The sequence below is a fragment of the Tyto alba genome, unplaced genomic scaffold, assembly GCF_018691265.1.
Source record: "Tyto alba isolate M040663 unplaced genomic scaffold, T.alba_DEE_v4.0 Super-Scaffold_16, whole genome shotgun sequence".
Classification (NCBI taxonomy): domain Eukaryota; kingdom Metazoa; phylum Chordata; class Aves; order Strigiformes; family Tytonidae; genus Tyto; species Tyto alba.
This window is the reverse complement of record NW_024881278.1, coordinates 18,899,329-18,923,675: the sequence shown is the minus strand read 5'-3', so window position 1 is coordinate 18,923,675 and position 24,347 is coordinate 18,899,329. Positions and strand designations below refer to the sequence as shown.

The window sequence follows — 24,347 nt, the reverse complement described above, 5'->3', positions numbered from 1 at the left end:
GAGAAGAAACACACAGAGGATACACCTCAGAAACAGCCCAGCCCTTATGGAAAACTCCTGTGGAATTTAACACAAAATGATAAGCTTTCTGCAGCTTTTTTTTTTTTTTTTGTACCATCCTATAGCTCAGATACCTCAGCTATTAAATCCTATACAATGGCTCAAAAAAGTTTATATAAAGGATGTAATGCTCCATAGGTTTTAGAGTAATTTCTGCAGTGTTCTGTTACATTTCTATAGGACCCCCTTCTTTCTTTTCCAATTATGTTATCTAGAACTTTTCATAAAAGACCCAATTTATAACAGGCCCTTTCCCTCTCTCCACTTTCCTTCAAGTATAACAAAATGTGTATAGAGATATATATTACAACGTGTACTTTGTACAACTCCATGATTTTAGGTGCACTACCACATGTGGTAAAGGCATTATTTATCTTTTGACTAGTAAGCTAAGTAAACCAGTAAGCAAACTGTCAAACCAGACAAATATAAATAGCAACTGCCTTCTCATCTTGATTAGTCCAATGAAACAGCACTAGTGTGAAAGAGGGGGAAAAATGAGCCTTCAATATTTTTTTATTATAATTTTGAAGCAAAGCCCAACTTATAAACACTTACAGAAACCTTTATTTGTGAACGTTCTCTCAGGACATTATGTTCCAAGATTAAATAAGTTGTGTAAGAGTTAATTTAGCTCCTCAGCTAAATAAAGAAAGTCTTCAGGTAGTGTTGGCACATTATAGTCCTACAATTCTGATGTAATTCTTACATATCCGGTCCTTCTGGAATACAGTGGCTGTTGTCTTAGGTGTTGATTCGAGCAGTTCCATGAAAATGGACTGTTTGTCAATGGACACAAAGACAGCAGGTAGTTCAAGGCTGACTAACCCGCTTTTAAGGTAACTTTGTTGTCTTTTCTTTCTTCCTCTAATCAATCAAAATTTTCACAATTTGCTCTTACCCACCTCTTACTCTCTCCTGACTGCTCCCAGTGAGCTCCAGCAGAGTCATTGTTTCTGTTTTCCCGTCCCGTTATCTCCTGAACAGACTCTGGATCCACCTAGAAAGGGGCAGGTTGTGGCTGGAATTTGGACCCTGGAGACATGGACAAGCTGCTCACACTCTGCCAAGACCCAGTGGCAGTGCCAGCAGGATGGTGATGCTGTCAGGCAGGTGGCTGTGACAGCCTGATCACAAGTGACCCAAACTCAGAGCAAGTTCGGTTAAAAAGGAACATCTAATTTATCTCAACAGAGGCTGAGAGCAGAACTCTGCAAAATGCTCATCTGCCTTTCTTCATCCCAGGGCTTGATGGGGAGGGCTGAAACAGAAGATTAATATGATCTGATACCTTTATAACCAGAAGGTGGCAATCTACCATGGAAATATAGTTCAGACTATTGTTTGAGCTAGTAATCAGAGAGGTCAAATTAATTTAAAATGGACTGGAGAATTGGCAGTAATTTAAATAGAATTTTTCATTTAAAGTTCACCTAGTTGGGTATGTTATAACAACATTGGATTCACTAGTCCCTGTTTGTCATGGTCCTGGCTTCAAATGTGAAACCGTCTTCATGTATGTCTCTCAGTGGGAAGGAGGCTGCAAGAAATTCCACGATGTTATGATGAGCAATACAAATTACAGTGACTGAAGAGATGCTGTCTAAGATATAGCTTTCGTTACTCAGTTTTTTGCATTTACAGAGGTAGTGATCAAAATAAGTAATTTGACATCTATGAAGGCAAATGCTGGGTATAATAAGAAATGTGTAGAAGACCAGTGAAGGTCCCGTGGTCTATTATTTTTTTCTCTTCTATGAATTTCATAGAGTAACCAAGTTTTAAAGAGGCAGGAAATAAAAGCATAAAGCAAAGTGTCAGGCTTTAGCTTATCAATTTGAGAAAAATATTTTTAGTCACTGATTCTTGACAGAAGGATTGTCCATGCCAGCTTTTGTGCCTTGAAGAGAAGGGGCCCCAGAAAGGTTTGTTGAAGTCAAAGTGTCTTTTAAAATGACTCACAGAAAAAATACAAGTTACAGCAACCCTCGAGATGACTAACTTGATTTGTTAAGCAACTATTTTGTGTTAGTTTTGACTCATCAAGAGCTTATTTAGCTCATGAGGATGCCTTTGATGGTGTAAAAAGATCTCTGAATACATGAACCACAATTCAATACCATCCAAAGCACCATCAGATGTCATATAAAGGGATAAGTTTAAACTCCCAAAGTGTTTATGTGGATAATGTATCTACTTAATTTTATTATCAAATTTTTATTTCATTCCTGAGACTACAATATCTTGTCCTAATGCTTTCATGATTGTTTCAATTCATCTCGTTTCTGCATATCTGAGTATTTACTTTTCATTTTTTATGTAACTCACTTGAGATGCAGCTTTGCATTGACTCATTTTCTTTCTTTCCTTTCTTTTAGAAAGTTTTGTCTCTGTGGATTTTCTCGGAAGATGTTTGGAATTGATGAGCTGTGATTTCAACACTGTTTCCCAGGCTGACTTGAGCAGCAGAGTCTCATTCATGTCACAAGTATGTTTGTTGAAGTTGGTACTATGGGTCCAGCTGAACACAGTTTTCAACTGTTAATACTGTAATCCTAATGCATCTTCTGCTGTCTTTCCGTTGATCATTTAAAACATTTCTTGAAGCACAGACAAGCCCTACTCCTCTTCAAGCACTGCAGGAAAAGTACCATATTAATCTTTGGGGATACTGATTTCTGTTTCTAGTTTTATAGTGTTTGGAGAGATCCTAACTTTCATTAACACAGTCATCATCTGGCACAGAGCTTATGGTCAATATATTTGTCCATGCACTCTTGCTTGTAATTTTATTAATTTCATGAAAAAGATTAAGAGAAATCAAAGCAATATATTTTTACTTTCATTTCATATTTGCACCAAATTGTTGGGTGGATCTAAACCCTGCTATATTATCCAGATATGTTGCTGAACAGACTCATTTTCTTTCTTATATACTGGGATTTTCCATATTGTCTTAAAGAACATTTGCTTTACCATTTGGTCACTCATATCTGCTATTTTGGTCCCTTTACACGACTGGGCCCTACAGTCCATTTACCCTGTGCAGTCCAGGTGCCCCAACCATACGTATGGAGTCTGACAGCTCCCAGTCTCATGTAGCCTTCCCTTCTCATCACATTCACAGACTTCTCAGTGACATGAACCTGCAGACAGTTGCACTTGAAGGTAAAAGTTCCACTAGTTGTATCACTATTATTATTATTGTGACTGCCATTCTTTTAACTCTGAAAGCTAGTAGGCACTAATATCAGGCAAGGAAGAAGCAAGTATTTATCCAAAATGTACCAGTTCTGAATATAAAATGCTTTCACAATGTAAATCTCCACAGTACTAAATACCTGAAATCCCTGATCAGTTCACACTGATAGCTTATTCTCTGGCTCTGTTCTGGACCACTCCAAGTACATCCCCAAAAAAGGTCTCCTCCAGAAAGCACTGCCAAAGGCAGTACGGAGAAGCCTGCATTGTATTATCTATCTCCCTTCCCCTTCCCCATGAATTTCAAGCCCTCCAAATATTCCCCTGTGCCGTATCCCTGGGCCCGCAGCATTCTGTTCAGTGGAACTAGCACCAGAGGGGCTGCAGCCTAGAGGCCACATTATTTCATATACACTGAACAAACACCACAAATTAAGAGTGCTCTCCTTGGGCCAAAGGCTCACCACCCCAGGCCCAAAGGTGAGCCCACATGAAGTGACGGCCCAGGAGACACAGCCAGCCTGCTGCGAAGGCCCAGGGGACTGAGGCCCCTAGCCCCATGTCTTCTCCTAGCAGCAGTGCAGACTCAGCCAGCAGCTAACAGCATAGCTCCCAAACACATTTTAGCTCCCAAGCACATGGGTGAGGTGCAAGTTCTCTTTAAATAATTATTTCACTAAGTGTAAATGTAACAGTACTACATGGCCTGATAGCTATCTTCCTATTAACCTAAAAGAGGCACAAGCCTACTTTCATTCAGAGCAAAACTCCCAGGCTTTTTTTTTCTCTCTCACTAAGCAAAAATGATACCAAACAAGCAAAACCACCACCAAAAAAAATCTTGCAAGGAGTGAGAATTACCCAAGTTACCGATTGTAGTAAGAATACTCTACATTTGTCTTCATTTTCAAATGCACTCTTGTACACGCAGCTCTTGCTGATACCACATGCAAAGCCGAGGGAGCATGGCTTTTCCATATAAACACATCTGGAGGGCTCCTAGCTGCTGCTGGTGCGATGCCTCTCAGCACAGGGTCACTTACAAATATTTAGTACTCTGCTGGACCAGATTTCATCTTTCAGGAAGTAAAAGTGCCTGTCATCTGATGATGAATGGTGGATCTTCTCTCAGTAAAAGGCTGTGTATTCTCAGCTTCTGTCCATGTAGAAAAGCAGTCACAGAAGGAAAAGCAAAAGAGGTGGTTGACAAAGAAACCACCAACTACGTGGATGTGAATTAGCCTGCTGAAAGATGGGTCCCCTGGTTGATAAGGAAAACTGGAAAAGGCAGTAAGAGGAAGTGATAGGAATCACTCCTACTCCTTTTACATGCAGCATACTTAGAAAATGCTCTTTGGTTTCCAGAATCCATCCACTCAATGCTTTTTAGAGCACTGGGTGCAGCCAAATCGTTCATGAAGTTAAACTGGGACAGTAAGGTATAAGAAGAATATTAGTTATAATTAAAGAGACCCTGAAGATAGCAGAAGAATGAACTCGTTTCTTCCCCTTCTCTCTCCTTCGAGTTATTACTTCAGTTTGTAGGAGGCAAAGATTAGAAGAAGGAATAGTGGCCTGCAGCAAAAGAAAGAAAAAAGAGAATAAAGATGCACAGGAAATTGAAGCTTAAGATATCTCCTTATCCAGCAAGGAAAGAAAAAAAAAAAAAAATTTCAAGTACATTATAAACAGAAGAAATCCCAGCAATGGAATTAGCCAGTTACCAGATGAAGGCAGTAAAATCATTAATAATGAAGAAAGCCATGTTCAATAAACATGTCTCTCCTTCATTTGGAAAAAGTAGGATGACAGCACTATCATATCGGGCAGCCAAAGCCTTTTTCAGTCCATTAGTAACCAAATAGGATGTTAAATATCTACTTGTGATAAAAACCTGTAATTCATCAGGCCCAGATAACTTGCACCTGAGGAGTCTCAAATAGTTGGTGGAGGAGATTCTTCCTTCCACGCGTTAATTTTTAATGGGTCTTGAAATAATACAGAAATTCCAGAAGACTGGAAGAAGACTGATGTTTTGCCAGTATTCAGCAAGGACAAACATGATGACCTTGGTAAATATAAGCCAGCTAACCTAACATCAAACTGGAGAGGAGGTGAGGGGGGAGCAAAATAATAGAATATAGGATTCAACTGATAAAGAATGAAAGGACAGGAAGTAATTAATGCCAGTCAGCATGGTTTTATGGAAAATAGGTCTTGTCAGACAAACCTGATTAGATTACAAATTTGGCTGAAAAGGTAACTGCTTCAGTGTGATACACTGAGACATTTGTACGGCATTTGATTTAATTTTGCAAAACATTCTGATTAAAAATAATATTGTGCAGTCTCAGTGAAATACCTACTAGGAGAACAGTGGTCTTATTAAGTGTCAAATCTCAAAAATGAGTTATCACTGGAAAGTCATCACTGAATATATTTTTAGCAAGGCTGGAAAGGGGTCAGTCTTAGGCTTGGCACTTGAGCATTTCTGTTGCTGAGTTAAATACAAATTACTGTTGATTGTACTGTTAATGCAATCTTTGCACATATAAATAGAAAAGCAACCAATATGTATATAGATGTGATGTTACATCTTTATACAGCATTGGTGTGGCTACTGAAATGCCACACAGTTTTGGTGATCACAGGTTTAATGAAGCTGAAGAAAACTAGAGGTTTGGAAAATACCTGCAAAAATCATTGTTAGAACTGAAGAAAGTGCTGTACCATGAGAACTTTAGAGAATATGGAGAGATTGCTTGATTACAGTGTGTAAATAACTCCGTCGGCAGAAAAGCAGCTCACTCACTTTCCTTTTCCAGTCCCCCTGGTGAGCTGGGGCAGAAGAGGTATGCAGTCTTATGGCCCATGTCACCTGGAAGGGTTTCTGTTTCCACATCAGTAGCAGGATAGGTTAAGCACAGTCCAGTGGCCATGGGGTGTCCCTCATGTTGGGGGGGGGTGCCTGACCTACTGCACTCCTGTAGGTCGTCTGCATCTGTGAAGGCTCCAAGACTTTTCTCTTGCCTGTAATCCCTCTCCAAGTAAAAGGGCAGATAAAATGACCCTGGATAACTCAGGAAATGTCCTGGCCAATTATCTTAGGGAGCCTCAAGGAGTTATCAGAGGATCAAAGACCCTTCTCTAGTCTTCAACGCAGAAAAGTTGCAGCTAGATGACAAAAGGAGAGGCAGGGGAAGAATGTGACAACTTAATGATGCTACAGTAGCACCAGGTAAGATCCTCAGTTTGAGCAAGCAGGTACTGCTCCTTCAAAGTCGGTGGAGAGATGCTGATTTACACCGGTGGAGAATCTGACATATTATATTTTTTTATTTGCTTGAGTCCTGCCGTGGCTCCATAAGCAAAGGTTAATGCAGGTCTGCCAGGGGCAGGCTGGAGTTAACACAGAATGGCAGTTGTGAGGTTGCTGATTCTGATAAAAGCAAATTGTGAACTGCAAGCATCTGAGTGTTGAGTGTCACATTCACACCTAACAGCTGCCCTTGCCTGTTCCCCACAGTCATCCAGTTCTGTCATCATGATATGTTCCTGAAACCACATTTGTGCTGCTGTCACTTTTTGTCTTTGGAAATTTGTGTACAGGCTTTCTGTAATGACATACTAAAAATGCTTGTAAACTTCAAATGAGTGGATTAAAATATATTTAACCCAGGCAAACCACTTCCATATATTAGGCAGAAACTTCAGTCTTTACTCCTAGGTCTGCACTCAGCCCTGTAAAGACTTGCAGTAAGGATGATAGTATTTATAAAATTGTAGGAGGTATCTGATGGGTGAAAGCAAAGAGCTTGTTACTTTCGTTAAAAGACTGAGGAACTTCTTTCTAGATCTCTGAGTCTTTCACTATCACAAATGTCTCTAAAGAGAAGAGACAGACATCTGCATGGGGTTGCCCGGCTCCTGTTTCCAACAGTCCTCTGGTTGGGAACACCCTGACTATCAACAGAGACAGGGCATCTCTAGAGCATTTTTGTCTGTGTATCAGTACTGGGCAATGTCAATACTGTCAACATGTCAACAATCCGTGGCATAGATGTGGAAGATAACATGAGGACGGATTTTGAATGTCAAGCCCAGGCCCCTCCAGGGCTGGGAGCTGGGAGCACACCAGCCTGAGAGACACACGGGTAACGCGCAGTCCTTGCAGCCTCTACTGAATTCTGAAGTCACTGTCATCCCTGAACTCCCACCTTGCAAGTTATTTCCTAAAAGTGATTAACTGCACTTTTCCGCTTTGAAAGGCAGCATTTCCCAGCTCCTGCTGAGTTTTTACCTTCACACTTAATCTCTGGTTGGCAAAGAATAATAGACTTGCACTCACCTGCTGAAAAGGTGCAAATCTCTGAGCCTAAACTACCCATAAATTGCCAAGATACCAGAAGCAGCTGCCTAGCTACAGCAGAACAGAGTTTAGGGTGAGCTGTGAAATCTGCCTACAAAGCCTATTAGACCAGTTTATGCTGAGTTTTTTGTTACTCGGACCACAGCACAGGATGTGCTTCCAGCTGCCCCAGCTATCCTGTTGTCAGTACCTGCACTTGGCCAGCTGAAAGCAGCTGCTGGTATCAATAGTTTTTTGGGAAAAAAAAAAAAAAAAAAAAAAAAAAAAGACAAGGTTAGTAAAAGATCTCTCTGGAAATAATTGCATTAAATATAGAAAAGGTTATAAATGGTTTCCTTTGTCCTTTCTCTTCCCATAGGCTCCTGGCCTATGATTGTTTCTTGTACCTACCCTGTAGCTGATTTTACTGTTTATTCCTAGCTCACTCTTTAGTTTGCTCGGGGCCCTGTGTCTTAGTGAGTGACTCCCCGCTCCCTTTCCAAGTTCAGAACCTTTCTGGCTAAAGTCTACAGTGACACATAACACAAAAAGACAGCTTTGGGCACAGGGCGTGCAGCCGTTCCTGGAGAACACAGGCCGTGGTTCGGTGGTACCATTTCTGGAAGATTAAGTGACTAAGCCTAACTAAAAGTGACTAATAGGGATGGATTTTTTCTTGTCAAACATGCAGAGTTTTCTGTAGAGCGGCTCCAAGGTTGTGAGTGAAGGTGAACAGCTCTGCTTCTAAAGGCTCCTTAATTTTAAGAAATTCAAAGACCAGGCATGACACTTTGTTCTGTGACTTTCTTAAACCTATACCCTACTCCACATCCTTTCATGAGCCATCATCTTTCATATTTAAAACAGGCGTAACGGAAGTTAAAAAAAGACAGAGGAGATGAGAAGTAGAAGTCTCTGCAGATGTGAGGTACAATTTAGCAAAATATCATTTTATCACCCAATCCTGCCAGGTCCTCAACACATCCTGTGGGGTACTGACTCCGCTCATCTTGTGAGCAGCAGGGAGTGAGAGCACTCCAGTCTTTTTCTGGTTGCTTGAAACTCCCTGGTGTTGGCTATTTATTCAGCAGTTGCATGCATATTTATCTGGCTAAAGCCTTGAGAATCTTCCTAAATTGATTAACAAGTCTGTTTTGCAATAAATGGTATTTATTTAGGCATTCAAACTGATTCATAAAAACCCACGTTCAGATTATCTGACGAACATGGTATGAAAGCAGATAAAATAGGGAGATTCAAAAGAGTATGTTTTATTTAAAGATTTTGTATAAATACAGAAAAATGGGGACAGGATAAATATACTAACAAAGTAGGTACAAAACTGGTTTCATTAATAACTTATCAAACCAGTTTTATTTCTTGAAAACATCCAAAGTAACCTAAAAGCTATGCAGGCAGCTGGTTGAATTTCTCCTGGAGGGTTTGAATGGAGCTGCAGGCCGGTGCTGAATTTCACTCTTGTGAATAAATTCATGCATTATCTCTTGGAAAGCAATGTTTTTCAGGGTGGAATAAAGCCTATTTAGTAAATTATTATTTTTGTTTTTAAAACTAAATGACTGTTTATTAAAAAAGAGAGCTACTGAAATTCAAATTTTTCCTCATTACCTGAGGCATAATCAAATTGTCAGCTGTTCAACATGGGTGATAATGTGGAACAGGAGTGTGATAACGTTTGCCATTATCCCAGCTGGTTCCCCCAAAAAGAAACCTCACAAGCTTCTCCTCAGTGAACCTACACTATCTTAACGATCTTAGAGAAGTCTATGACCCAGCACAAGGTATCGTTTAGAAATGATCTGATAATGCATATGAGTTGTTAGACCTCTTTTATTTGGACACGTTACTTGAAACAAATTAATTCCTGACTTCATTAAAGAATGTAGGAATTTGTCATTGATTTCAGTGTGACCTGGATTTCACTACTAGAGTATGCAATGTTATGTTTTCAGATTTCAGAAGCAAATGCTGAATCACTTCATTTTACCAATGTCTACAAGTACTAATATAGAGAGAAAAAAGCTGAGAACTTTTCAAAGCAGTTTATAATGTTCTAACAAGATCCACTGGCTGAAAAGACAATTTGGCATATTAAGGGTAGAAATAAAGCGTGTGTGTTTAGTACTTTTTTTGGTAAAACCACTTACTAAGGACATTTTAAAATCAAGACTGGATGTTTCCTAAAAGTTCTGCTCTACTTTGAGCAGGAATTAGTTCAAGGAATTCAATAGCTTGTGCAGAAGTTAGAATAGATGATTTTAGGAGCTTTGACTCTATTTGTCTATCTATAATTGACCCATCAATTAATCAAACTGGATTCAACATAAGGGCAGTTTCCAAGTTAATGCCAATTAATTCATAAAGTGAATACATTATCAATTACTATTTTCATATATACTTAGCTGTAGAAATGTAGAGACCTTTGAGCTAGACATCCATGATTTACACAGAACTGGGATAGAGTAAATGGCAGTCCTCGCATGCAAGATGCAGTACTTGGTTGGTCAATTAGATACTGCTTTTATTATTCTAACTGGATACACTAATTCCATCCCATCCTGTCCACAGATCTACAGTGGGTCATGATTAACATTTAGCACACTAGTAGAGAGCGATTGCACATTATTCAGTGACTGAGCCTATTTTAATTGCTCACTCTTTCCTTGTAAAAAAGCCAAGTTTTAACCAGTTCAAATAATGGCAGGCCAGAAAGTTACATTATTTTTGCAGTGGCTCCAATAATTTCATCCTAAGGATGGCTGAGAATGTCAAAGATGTTAAAGGTATGCAGCAGGCTATTAAATATGTTATACAGAATAGTTAATTGTTTGAGCTCTGAGGGCATGAATAGACCTTAATTTCGCTGGCCAGCCTCCCTGGGCATCCCCACCTACAACCTCTGCATCGGGTTCACCCCTTGGCCATGCCTGGGGCTGCCGATAGACCTGATTCCAGCACATGGATTGTTTGTCCAGCTCAGCCCCTGCAGGACTGTGCCTCAATGGGTGAGGGATCCAGCTTCAAAACAGGAGGAGGCTGGGGTTTGGGGAGGTCGCATCGTTTCCCTTACACTGGAGTACTTCCAAGTTCTGAATCTTATGGGTGGCCACACAAACAGTTGAGCTTACGCAGCCGGGGAGGTGTTTCACAGCTGAAAGTGTGACGGGGTTAGGGCAGATGCAGACCCACCTGTGCTGCAGCTCAGGTGGTGTGCTGAGCTAGCGCTGACTCGGCTCGTTCGGGTACCGAGAGCAGAGGAGGACCTGCAGCACCCAGTCTGACAGACATCCATGATGCTGCGGAAGGTGTCTCACACCTCAGCGTTGCTTTTCACCCTCAATGTAGCTGTCACCTCGTGTCTGCAATGAGGCAGTATGGGATGTGTTACATTTTTTGCACATTTAATTTTACATGCTTATTTTCACTACTGTTACTTTACTGTTTCTACTTTTACTTAGTTGAAATTATCCAGAGAAAGAGACTGGGAATATTAATATTGAATAGCTACTGCTGCTGTTTTAATTTTGGACTAGATTCTCCGCTCAGTGACACAAGAGTAGCTTTAGCAAAATAAATAGCTGTCAAATACTGCACTGTTAATAAGATTAAAACTAGTCCTTTCATCTTGATCCTCCTGGATCAATTTTTATTTTATTTTCATTTAGTAACATTCTCAAAGCACTTTTGCAAGCTCATTTCTTATTTCAAGTTTGCTTCTTCAATGCACTTCTTTTCTTTCCCCTCTACTAATTTACTTCCTCACAGAAATTTTGAGCCTCAAGTGTCAACTGGTGTGTTTAGTCAAAAAGGAGCTTACCAATGATTTACTGTACAAATAATTTAACACAAAACTAAATACACACAGACTAACAGAGATTACAACCTTTGGATGCTTACAATCAATCTACACTGCTCATGAACTACAAGTGGCACCAAAAATATTTTCATTCACTTCAATACTTTCCTTGTATTTCTGAAAGGAGTATTCTCTTAGTGCCGTACAACCTGTAATTATATGCAAAATACATGTGCACAAAGCTGCAGCACTTTTCTTAGTACAGACAGCTTTACTGGTTTCCCTTGGGTTGCATTTGGAGTTCAGTAGATTTATCCATTGTAATTTTAATATAGGAATTCTTACTTTGCGTAAATTCAGTATTTTTTGTATAATTTTGTACTTATAACATGGCTGTCGCCATTAGAATTCTTGTTTCTTTGCTCATTGACTGATTTATTATAAAGAGAAGCTCACCCCTTATTGACATTTTTACATTAATTCCATGGGATTTTTTGGCTCAGACCACAGGATATTATCCTAAAATACTAGGAAAGGGTGGTCAGCTTTGCAGCCTCTGGGCCATAACCTCAACCTGGCGTCCACAAGCCACGCAGGACAGCGCCATGCTGGCCTAGGCCCCAGCCTGACTCTCCAACTGGCCCAGCTGCCGCCGGGGTAGGCCAGCCACCTCCACTGGCCCCCTCCCCGCACGTTTTGTGACCTCCTGCCCACCCTACCATCTTCAGTGGCCTTGCTTCCTCGCACCACAAGAGGAACGGGCCATGCCGGGGTCCCTCTGCCACCACAGCCCCAGCGCGGGTGGCGCAAACCAGCACACGCGGTGGGGAAGCCTGAACGGCACCGGACTCGCGTGAGCCGAGTCCTGCCCTAGTTACCACGCAGGACATGTCACCCGCTGCCTGCCAGGGCCTGAACAGCCCAACTGCTCACCACTGAAGCGCTTCGCCTCAGGAGGCCTCGCCCTTGCTCCGGCCCGGGGCTGTGCGGCTGCCGGGGCGAGCCCCGTCCCTGAGGCACTCGCTGCCCCAGATCTGAGGGGGAAGCCGGGCCTCAGAGCGGCTGCCGCCGCGTCCGTGAGCGGAGGCACGCGTGGGCAGCCCCTCCTCCCTGACGCCAGCCCACGGCGGGCAGGCAGAGGGGGCCTTGGGCCGGGCGGCTCTCCCAGCACGCCTGCTGCGCAGGCTTTCGAGGCCCGGCGGGCCGAAGCCGCGCCGGCAGCGGGAAGCCGAGCGCCCGGGTGCGCAGCCGCCGGCTGATCCCCCGCCGCCCGGAGGAGGCGCTCCCCGCGCCGCACGGCGGGCCGGGCCGGGGCCGGGGCAGGCGGCAGCGGCCCTCCGGCGCCCCGCAGCGCCCTAGGACCCGGCGTACGCGGGCCGGGCCGGGAGCCCTGCCTCGGCGCCCCTTCCTTCGCTTCGCTTGCCCGTGGCGGGATGCGGTCGGAGGCGGCGGCGCCGCCGCAGCCGGACGGCCTGGAGAGGTTCGCCAGCGCCGGCAAGGGTCGTGGGCTGCGGGCGCGGCGGCGCTACGCCCTGGGGGAGCTGCTCTTCAGTTGCCCGGCCTACACCGCCGTGCTGACCGTCAGCGAGCGCGGCAGCCACTGCGACGGCTGCTTCGCAAGGTAGGGCCGGGGGAGGCCTGGGGCGGGCCCGGGGGGCGGCGGCGGCGGCTCGGCGGGCAGCGGCGGGGCCGGCCCCGGGGCGGCTTCCCGGGGCTCGGGCGGCGGCGGCCCGCCCCAAAACCAGCGGCGGCTCGGCCCACCCGCGTCCCCCAGGGCGCGGGCCGTGTCAGCCCTCTCGACTCGCGAGTGGGCCCTCTCCGCGGGCCCCACGGGTGCCGGTCGTCGCAGCGGCGCCTTTGCCGTGCGGCTCCGCGGCCTCTCGGGGCAAAGCTGCCCGCCCCGGCTCCTGGTGCTCTGGCGGCAGCGACGCGATGAAACTTTTAGCTCAAAACTGGTTTTCTTTGCGTAACAGTTCAGGAAAAAAAAAAAAAAAAAAAGGTTGTGCCCTTCACGTGCTTTGGCGGTTATGTAGACACATGCGTAACCTTGCTCTCACGGGAAGTGTCGTCGAGCCACCGAGTTTTGTAGTAACGTAATATTCACTGATTTTAATGAAGATTTGACAAGGGAGAAAGGGTCTGCAATTGCCTGTTTCATGCTTTGCACTTCCATGTGGAGCGAATGGAATATATATGAATGGAATATATATATATGCCCCTCTAACAAAATACACAGAAATATCTGCATATTTCTGCTTCTCTGTCAGAAATCTTAGTCTTCTAGCAAATACTTTTACTAAGGCAAAGCGCGGGCGGTGTGAGAGGTTCGTTACCGTGTGTCTGAGCGTTTAAACCTGAGTGCCGCCTGCTGCCCCACGTTTCGTGGCTCCCAGCTCTGGCAGGCTGCTGGGGGCTCGTTTTCTGGGGGGCTCATCAGCTGCCCTCCTCGCCTGTATGGGGGGACAGTTTGGCCTGCTGCAGGTGTTCTTCTGGTTTCTGTAAACCTCTCAATGTCAGCTGCTGCAGCAGGAAAAGCAACAAAAAAATTGCAGTTTAGGGTTATCGTTAGAAAATTAGTCATGGACGTGACACTGTGGCACGTTGTATCACACCAAGTTTTTAAAAAGTGTAGTACTTTCCTGACCTTTGGCAGCTTACTTAAGAATTGCAGTTATAACTCAAATGATTATAACTCGGAGCTAAAGTTAGTGTTTGCTTTGGTAAAGGAAAACAACTGTTGTACTTTTTTTGTTTTTATCAATACGTAAGTATTGCTTGTGTTTGAAGGCTGAGAGGCAGCCTGAAGAATATAATTATTACACTCTAGCAGGTCTTTTCATGTCTTGTCCTGTTATCTTAATTCACTTGTGCTTTTCATTTTCTTCTCATTTTCTCTTGACCTTGTCCTTTTTCTTTCCTCATTACATTATCTACTTATATGACTTACTCACTTTATTCACACCTCTCTTTGCATATGAGCACCTAATATTGTTCCTAGTGAAGTCAGTGAAGTGAGTCCCATTAATTAGAAGAACTGTTGAACTGAGGTGATTCTCCTCTCTTCATGTCAGGCACTTTTCCCAGCCCCAAAGGTGTTTGTTTTTTTCCCCCCCCTGTGACAAAGAAACTGGTTGGTTTTGTTTATCACATCCAGTAAAGGATGTAAAAGGACCAAGGAATATTCCTCTCTGTAAAAGGACCAAGGAATACTTTCCATGCTCCATTGATATGAAGTAATATTGTAGAGATAACTATTATCTCATTGAATAACTTTTAAAGATCTTCTCCAGGAGCAGCTGATTTAAATGCTGCTTGTTCTCCATGCAAGCTTCTCCCATGGAGCTCTGGAAGAGCACAGTGATCAAGGAGTATACTGAATGCTGTATCATAGCAGTTACAGTGGGGTAGTCTGAAACCTGTTTCACACCAGGCCCATGGGGTTCCACTAAGAGGAAAGGTACCTCAGTGATGTAACTTGATCTGCCAGTGCTCAGAAATGTGTTTGTGTCTGTGCCCTGTTGTGTTATCTCTGAACTAGCACGTACTAGATTCTGAACTGTGCTTGTTGGACTTGCAGAGTGTTAGGTGGAACGTTGTGGGCTCAGCACTAGTCTTGGGAAGAGAAACTGTTCTAAGTAGTCATAAAACTGTTGTAGTAAAATGGGCAGAATGAGACCCGAAAGTTGTATTTCCATCTGATAGTATCTTTTACTTTAAAGACGCAGCTGTGCTTGAGGTACATGTCGTTAGCAAGCAGAGTTATGATACTATCATGACTCATGTTGCTCCTTCTACTTTGCAAGAGCAACCAGAGGATGTCAAGACTTGCTCTGCTTTATGGACTCTGAGTGCCAGTGACCTCTGAAGCGTTGTACCCTATCCTATTGTCCAAGGACACTCACTCTTACTTTACTCCAATGAACTTACCTCAGATTAATACAGTTTTTTTGCCACTTGTACTGGGGAGGGTGTGTAGATATTTTGAAGCACTCAGTACTGCTGAGAGATCCCTATTGATGTCACACCAAAATGCCATGTGTTGGGTAACAATGCTCTGTTTTTGATGGGATCTGCTACAACACATGTACCTTGAAGCAGAAAAGGACCTTCCTTTTGGCATTTCCTTGTGTGGGGATGGATACAGATATAAAAAAAGGAGAGCATGAGCCTTAGGTCACCTTAGAATACACAGATATTGGAGCAGATGTTAGCAGGACAGTAAGAGGCTGTGTAGTGACAGGAGATCAAACAGTAATGCAGCATGTTTTCTCTTTGTTGGGAGGCAGTTGCTCATGAAACAATGGTCATGCTTTCTGTAACCAGACAGAAGCAATGGAACTGGCAGAGCAATAGCAAAGGGTTAATATTGGTGAGCAAGTATACCGAACAATTGAGAAGGAAGCTAAAAGTTAGCTGTAAGTATGCATAATATAGCGGCAAATAATGGTGCTGTCTGTCAAACAGCACAGAATAACGTGTTTCCAAACCCAGCAATCTACCGGAACAGGAGAGTGCTTCTGCATAATAACAGTTGTTAGGGAAAACTTGCTTTTGAATCTCTAAACAAATAAAAATAGTGTCTGCTATTGGAAGATGGGGTTCAAGCTGTAGTTGTAGTGTTCTGAAGAAAATACAGTTTTCATTGTGAAATGCAAAACATTGTACAAAAAGTGATACAGGATACATTTGTATTTCATTCAGATTTATATAGTAGAATGACTTCTGTTTTCTTTTTAAGGAAAGAAGGATTGTCCAAGTGTGGAAGATGTAAACAGGCCTTTTACTGCAATGTGGAATGTCAGGTATGGTAATGCAATTCATGAGGATGCGAGGGGAAGGAGGGTGGGGCTTGCTGAACTCCAGTTTTTGTTTGTGCAGCATTGATAGTCTCTAATTGGAGCTATAGTTAATAGTAGTCCACTCAGTTTCAGCATCCCACAGATGCTGACCATGGAGTTGTGCATTGGACAATTACAGGATTTGGACATGGTCTGCATGAGTCTTTCAAGATCAGTAGCTCTAGGGCTTGGTACCACTGGGACTTTGATTAGAGCTGCCTGTCAGCCCACTAATTATGTCTGTATTACTTCTTTCTTAAGCACAGACCAGATAATTTAACATTAGCTCACTAAACTGGTAAGAGAGTCTGGAAAAATGGAAATCACTAAATAGCTATCTTAAGAGGGTTTTGATGTTTTGTTTTGTTTTTTCTTAGAATCTGCAAATATTTTGGGTGGCCACAGCTGACAGTAGTAAAAACCATTTGAAACCTACTATGCTTTCTCCCTGACTCTCTCATTCTGCCAACTTTTTATTCTTTTTGTGCTTTTTTTAAAGCCCCTGAAAATAGAAGTGTACACTAAAGTAGAGCAATATGAAGACATCGAAGACATTTGCATGTCATTTTAATTCCATTTTTACTTCAAACTAGAACAAGCACCTTTCAAAAAAACATTTTTTGCTAGAACTTCTGTCTAGCCTTTATGGGCTGTCAACTCGATACAGAAGAATTATCCAGTTCACATGTGAAAAACTCAACTGGATTTCTAGCTAAATAACGTAAACTATGTAAGATCTGTGGTGCTGGGCACAGAGTATGGAACGGTGCTCCTGAAGGATTTAGGTCACCAAAGGTCTGGCATGCAACTGTGTGTTAGCTGTAAATAATCCAAGCCTTCTCCTACATGGTAGTGTGCTGTTGAGTGCAGGGGTTGCATGCGAAGTATTTTCCATTACCATTATATGGATGGAGATGTTGCAATTTGTGCTGTTCAGTTCCCAAGCACTTTGAAGATGGTTATCGCTTTTATTTCAAGGATGTGTCTTATTCTCCCATTGTGCAAGTTGCAAAGTGAGCCTGGCCTCCCCTTAGTTTTCCTTTTGTTGACTCCCCAGATTCTTGCATTCTTGCAGTGTCTTAGTGTATTGTGGGTGACTCAAATGGCCGTTTGGTTTTGAAGCACCAGGAGAACTCAGAATGCTCAAAAGAAATAAGTTTCTTGCAAAATTTGCAATAGTTTACAGAGTATTGAGAGACTGACAGCCAGGAGTTTTTGGGAAGAAAAAAGAACACTTACTGTATGAGCATCCTTAAGGCTGTTGAGAAATCTGGGTGAGTTCTAAAGGCAGTGTAGAGAAAATCCGTGATTCATTCATGAGAAATGCTTATTTGTAAGAAATATTTCCATATGACATTATTTCTTAGGAAGCTTTTAACTAAATGAGGGAAGGACATACTTGAACAAAGCAATTTATTGGCTGTTTAGCACTGTTTATCTGAGATTGTGAGTTTCTTCTCTTAACATATAAAATTCACAATGCTTTATGAAGCAGGTAAGAAAGATTTACTGAAGTAAGCAAATTCAGTGATTTCTTCCAGGAAAAAGAGCAAGTAGATATCATGGTGGAAGTAGTAGAACTTATTTCTGCTGATCCACTCTCATTTGCTTTTAAACCTCAAGTCCTTTCTTTCTTAACTCTTTCTGTTGCTTTCTTAATGTGATTTTTTTTTTTTTTTAATGGTTGTCAGAATAGTCTTTCTCTAGTGGGGCACGTTCCAAGAATGAAAAACTGAATGGTTCAAACTGAGTGTGCTTAAGACTGCAGATGATGCTCAGCAAAAGCGTGCCTGTCTGTCTGATCCGTTAATGAATTAAAATCTGTTCTACCTGTTAATGTGCAGTATGATGCTTTAGATATAAAGGCATTTTTTAGATTGTCTAGACAATAGTATGACAAGCACAGCTACTAGCACTTCACTCTTACTGGTGATATGCATATGGCTTTTCACTCCCTAGTTGATATATCTTCCATGTTTTGGGCCCTTCTGAGTCAGTCTGATGAAATGTATGAATGTTTCTGAGATTGAATTCTTTGACATTCTTTCAAAGTTACCTTCAAGCATAATATTCTCTAGAAACCTGTCTCCACTGACTGTACGTGCTGCACAGACAATCTGCACTGCATCTTCATCCCTGTCTTGTTCAAAGGCACTTTTCAGCAGTTCAGCAATTCTTTGTCAAAGCAAAAAAGGACATCTGTGCCTTGATACTGAACTTGTAACACTGGGATGTACAGTAAATGTGTCCCTTTTGCCTCCATGGATGTGAGACGTCATGCAACACTGATAAAAAGGCAGGGATGTACTTGAGAATTGTGATGGCATTGTTCATTTGATTTTTATTTTTTAAAGTTAATTTTCTCTGTAAATCCATGTTTTCTTTGCTCAGTTCAGCTAAAAGTTACATGAACTCAACGAGGACATGATTTCACATGTTGGTTAGTACCTTGTTACTCAATGTAATTCAGTTTGACACCTGTTTATCACATGAAGTAATATATACTATGTAGTATAGAAACCTCCATTTTTTGAGCTTACTTTTTCCTTTCTTAAAGACCTGCTATACCACAATTCATAAGGATTCTTTCTAGTGGTAGGGAGAGATGGATCAGAAGGAGATAAGAGAAGAGTGCTAAAGTGTGCAGCAGGAAACAATTTCTTCTGATGTCATCTTCAGAATTATGGATTTTATAACTGCAGACAACTTCCTCTCTAGTGCATTTCTGTTGAATGAGATTTTTTTTTTTTCTCTTTCAGAATAACGTGGTTATTGAAAGTAAAGTTGGTGACACTGCATGTATTTCTCATTCTGTTGAGCCATACAGTATCTTTGTTTTGAGGTTCTTAAAATACTTTACAAGCATTTAATGAATGAAGCTTCACAGCAGCTTTTGTGGCATTTCTGGTTTTGCACATGGGGTATAGGTACACAAAGATACCTTGGCTTGCTGAAGATCTCCCAAGTAGTAAAAGCGTGTGTCTCCTGCCTTATGTCCAAGTGTTTGACACCTTGACCAAGTCCTGCTTTTCAGTGTAATTCCTTTGCCCTGGTCACAGGGAGAGGTAGTGTCACACTGTAGTGTGAGGGACTGAACCCAGGGGAAGACAGTTTTGCAGTGATACAGTGTCTGATTTGTTTAGGGCACTCTCTATACAGACACATATGCATGCATGTTGGCACTGGCATGCTTCCCTTATTGCTAAGGTGTCTTTTGCCTGTTTTGGTCTATTATTTTGCTTTTAAGATAGATAACCTTAAGTTTGACCTATATTAAGCTGGATGTATGCATAGGCATAGGTTAAGTCTCAGATAAAGGGCATGTGAGAGTGGAAGTTGTCTTCGCTGCCTGTCCTTGCTGCCTTGAATGTGTTGTGGATTGGTAGGATCTAGCCCGGGTTTGCTGAGTCTTTCTTTTCCCAGCCCCTAATCCAATGCTCCTTTTAAAAGGGTTTGTGATTTCTTGCTGATTCATACCGTTCACTCCACTGTTGCCTCCTTGAAGCACGGGCCTGTTATTGTAGTAGTGGCTTTCAGACCCCATCTGCAGCTGTTTGGGTCTTGACTTCTTAAATTATAATAATTTTAGTCAAATAGCAGAAGACCTGTGCTCATTTTTTCTCCTCAGAAATTAGCTGCTGAAACACTTTGAAGACAAATGTTTTAAGAGGGTTATGTGGTTGCAATTGTGGAACTGGTGAACTTGAACCAGCTACTGGAGCTCTTTCTGTTATTACACATAGCTATTATTTATCCCAGACAGGGTGGAGATCAACTAGCCAAAGTGCAGAAAGAGATGTTTTAGTCATGACTTGCCATATTTGAAATATATTTTGAACAAAATATTTTTGGGTTTTTCTTAACATGTATTGTTAAAGAGTGCTTTAGTTGGTATTTCTGAAGGGAGGGAAACATGTATTTTTAATCAGCTAGTAAGTCTCAAAATGTAGCTCTAGACCTGGAATTAGCATCAAGGAGATGTGTTTTAAATGCGACCTTGTAGAAATTCCCCGCTCCTCTTTGCTGAGCTGCAGAAAAAATATGGAATTCTTGCTGTAATGATTCTGCACAAGAGCAACCTGACACTGCAAGACCCTGCTTAAGATTGCCTTGGGGAAGTGTCTGTCCCCCTATCCAAAAACTTTCTCCATGTAACTTTCTTTGATAAACGTCTCCTGTGAACCTTTTGAACATTAACCCCCGTGGAAGTCGGGTACCCTCTGTGGTCCAGCATTTGGCAAATGATGGTAGGGAGGGATGGATGTGAAGACATGTAAAAGTCTTACTGTCCTTCACCAAGCAGTTGAAGTATCAGAGAACTTTACTGGTTAATATTGGACATTAGAAGTTTCCTCACTGAAATTCGATTAGAGTTGGATGCCATTTGAGCATAATCAGGCCTGAAGCTTTTGAAGAAGTAGGCTTACACCCTATGCTGGCTTGCCCAGTATTTTTGCCCAATATTTGTGTATGGTTCTTTTTGAGCAAGTGAAATATAACAGAAATTTTACATCTTATTGAAAAAGTCCATGTGAGGAAGGAGGTGCGAGAACATTTGTTTGGACTTGAGTTTTATTTTTTGGAGTATTACATTTTGTTGTTTGTGTGGTTTTTTTTTTATGCTGAGCTGTATGACACTGTTCTGGGAACTAATCCAGTATCCCTGGATGGTGGAGTAGTTTTGAAGAACTTGGTGGAGAAGATTGTTTCCATGCTTTGATGTGAAAAGCATAAGCTTTAAAGAACTTCCCTTCCAAAAATGTTGTCACTCACTCCTAAATGAAGGGAAAAATACTGTGGATGTAATGAAAATAGGAAGAAAATATCATTAATGTAGCATTAGGGATTCAATGAGAACAATGCTACCTGTTATAATTCAAACTATGTAGAGAAAAACGTGAAAAAGAATGCAAAACACAGCCCTGCTGTGATCGCAGAGAAAGCTGCTGTCACAGTGTTTCCATCCCAGGTATTACTCAGTCATCAGTACTCTCTCTTCTTGTGGTGTTTCTGACTTTTATCTCATTTTGCACAATTCAGCCGTATCTTGTCCCTTTAACCTCCCTACTAGTTCATATAACTCAGTATGATTCTGCCTGGGGAAAGATTTTAATTAACAATGTGTAAAGAATAAAGGGAACAAACGGATTTTTAAAAACACTGCTTTGAGGCAGGCACGTGATTTTACATTTTTTTTTTGTGTGTGTGTGTGTGTCTTATCAGGTAATGTCTCCTGTTTGTTTAGCTGTTGTGCGTGGATGTGGGTCCTACAAAACTTCAGGTTTCTGTGCCTTCCCTTCTTGCACACCCAGCAATCATGCTGAAGTTGGTGGGTGTTGAGAGATGAGATCTCCCCCTCTGTCTCTTCTTAGCCTTTAGCCTGTGGATTCCTAAGCAAAGGCTATTGGGAATTTTCCAGAAAAAGGTCTTGGGGCATACGTAGGAAAGCGACCTCTCTGGGAATGCATTTTGTAGTGTGACAGCTGTAGGAGAGTTGAGAGTGTAATTTCATATGACATGGTTGCAGTGTAATATACTATTTTGATTCTCCTGGTCTGTATTGCTACATCCTCTTAGAACATTTACACTGGAGCTTATTTCAGGCAGCCTGTATGTAGATTTTTTTTTTTGGAAGTACCATACAGAGATATCAAGGACAATGAAGTTGACATTGTGAGGGGTTGAATACCTTTGCAGTGTTGAACTGCTTCAAATCCTACATGAGGCTGGGGTGGGTGTTCACCTTTGTTTTCCTGATAAAATAAACTCCCAAAGCTGTCCATGCCCAGGGCAATTAAAATGGCCATTTTCAATGGAAGAATTTTTGGTGTACTAATGCTGAAATTAGTGATCTCAGCTTCTGTTTTGATCTGCAAAACCTGTAAATACATGGATCGACCAAGGCAGAAGACACTGGGTGTCCTGATTCAGCTGGCTGTTTGAGGTGCCTTGGGTTGTCCCATATGGCCTCCAGCTGTAGCTCCCACAAGGAATGTAGCTCCCATGAGGAGTGCATCTCCCACTAGACCTGTATCACAGCTACTGGTCCTATGTGGGTGTTTTAGATAGCCTAGGGTGTCTCAAATGGCTCTTGCCATCGCTGATTAGTCAGCTGAGTTTCTTTGAAAGAAAACATAAACTCTCTGTTTCTTCTGTTTCTGTCACTCATTCACTCTGATGGGATATATTACTATTTTTTTTTTTTTTTTTTTTTGAGTGGGCTAATACAGGATTTGTGATAGTGGGTGAATCATAAGGGGAATGAAGAACTTTCTGGAGGCTACAAAAGGTTTTTCAAGTTTTCACTTTCAGTCAATTATAAATTTGTGGGATTTGTTGTAACTTCTTTCCTCTGCTACTGTTTTCTACCATTTTAAATCTAGTCTGTAAAACAAAACCTGGTGCTCCCTATACAGACAGAACACTATAGGTCTGTTCTAACACAGTGCTATAAATGTGTGTCTGCGATGAGATATAGAAATAAATAATTGTGCATTGTTTGAATATAGAAGTAAGAATATTTCCATGTTTAAATAAACACATAAAATGACATTTGATGTAGTCTGAGGACAGCCCATGCCAGGCTCTGTGTGCCAGTGCAGTGTTGATCTGTGATTCTGTGCTCATCTTTGAAAGATTCTGTTGATTTGGAGAAAATCTGTAGAGTGCCAAAAGCCAGTGGCTTATGCCTTCGCTCCAAGTATTATTGTATGTTGAGCTAGGAATATGCAGTATTCTTAACTAGAATGTGTTTATCTGTATTACTGTGCTTTCGTTGCCTAGCTGTACATATTCTACAAGATGCAAGGAAAATATCTGGTAATTCTATTCAGTAGGTCTGGTTTTGACCTTACATATACCGATTCTTACAGTGACTGTGAATCCACTGACTTCAGACACATTACTCCTGATTACTCCAGGGTTGTCTCATAATGAGGGGCCAAGGTATTAAATGGAAATGAACCCAATAAAGCCATCAAGCTCAGACCTACTCTGTCCTCACGTGCTTGATCTGAACAATAAGAACTGGTGATTTATAAATCATGTTGTCTGTTTGCTTCTTCGTCATTTAATTATTTTTTTCCGTTGACTAAATGAAGATGTTCTGACCTTAACTCATCCCTTGTGAATTTGTCTGAAAAAAGCAGGATAGCTGTACCCCTTGAATGTGACTCAAGCTTTTGTTCAGATTTAGTGAGCGTCATCTTATTTTTTTAAAGGAAACACATTTCACTTGACCTCTAGGAACTGGCAGGACTTACTGCATCCTCTTTTTCATCACTTTATCTTCATGGTTTATTTTTTTTTAATAGTTTTCTACATTTTCAGAAGGAAGACTGGCCAATGCACAAGCTAGAGTGTTCTGCCATGTGCGCTTTTGGGCAGAATTGGAATCCCTCGGAGACTGTGAGGCTAACAGCGAGGATCCTTGCCAAACAGGTGAGCAGGAGGCTAGATTTAGGAGGTATGTTCCTACTCTTGGTGCCAGGGAAGGCAGGAAAATGAAAATTGACCGACACTAACTGTCCCTGCAAAGCACATACATACCATACTGGCTTCCTGTCCACAAATGGGTGTAGTACAGAGCATGAGCCGCTGAACCAACTGACCATCAGACCTGTGCAGCGGAATCAAGGCCACCATAGTCCAGCTGGAGACTTTTGGGGGAAGATGGCAAAAGGCTAGTTTAAAGCTGCGAAGCTATAATTTATGGCCAAGGTACTGTTGAACAGAGTCTGGAAAAGTTTGTTGGTAGTTTTGCAGTGTGCATGGTGTTTCAGCCTCCATTCTGGTAGGTTGGTCCAACTCTTGGTTGTGTGTGTGGGCTAGCACCAAGGTCATGGTGGTGAAGAAGAAAGAAGAATGAGACTTGGTATATGTGGTTAAATTCTGAGGAATGCTGCTAGTGTTACCTGTCTGCAGGCACTGACGTCTTTATGAAGTAGTTGCCTGTTGTACTATTTTTCAGCTATATCAGTGTAGCATTAGGTAGTAGGTAACTCTCAGTACATCTGTGAGTCAAGAACATCTCTGAGGTATTTGGGTACAAATGTTTAGCATTACTGGAGTTAACTGGTGAAAA

The 24,347-nt window shown here is 41.9% G+C and overlaps 1 protein-coding gene and 1 long non-coding RNA gene across 3 annotated transcripts in view; one reads left to right on the top strand and one right to left on the bottom strand.

The window, feature by feature from the left end:
* Positions 1–630: 630 nt before the first annotated feature.
* On the bottom strand, positions 631–12,576 carry LOC116960761. The gene is made up of 3 exons (XR_004406555.2): positions 12,360–12,576; positions 10,820–10,989; positions 631–4,836 (listed from the first exon to the last, which is right to left on the bottom strand). It is a non-coding gene; the product is annotated as an uncharacterized LOC116960761 (long non-coding RNA).
* A 147-nt stretch (positions 12,577–12,723) lies between these two features.
* SMYD2 (SET and MYND domain containing 2) overlaps positions 12,724–24,347 on the top strand; it is a 30,164-nt gene continuing 18,540 nt past the window's right edge. The window contains exons 1-3 of one of the 2 annotated variants that reach the window (XM_042789291.1): positions 12,724–13,047; positions 16,165–16,228; positions 23,594–23,704. In XM_042789291.1, the coding sequence (XP_042645225.1) occupies positions 12,860–13,047; positions 16,165–16,228; positions 23,594–23,704 (363 nt within the window). In that variant the 5' untranslated portion in view covers positions 12,724–12,859. The remainder of the gene's footprint in view (positions 13,048–16,164; positions 16,229–23,593; positions 23,705–24,347) is intronic. The other variant, XM_042789292.1, reaches the window with a different exon arrangement.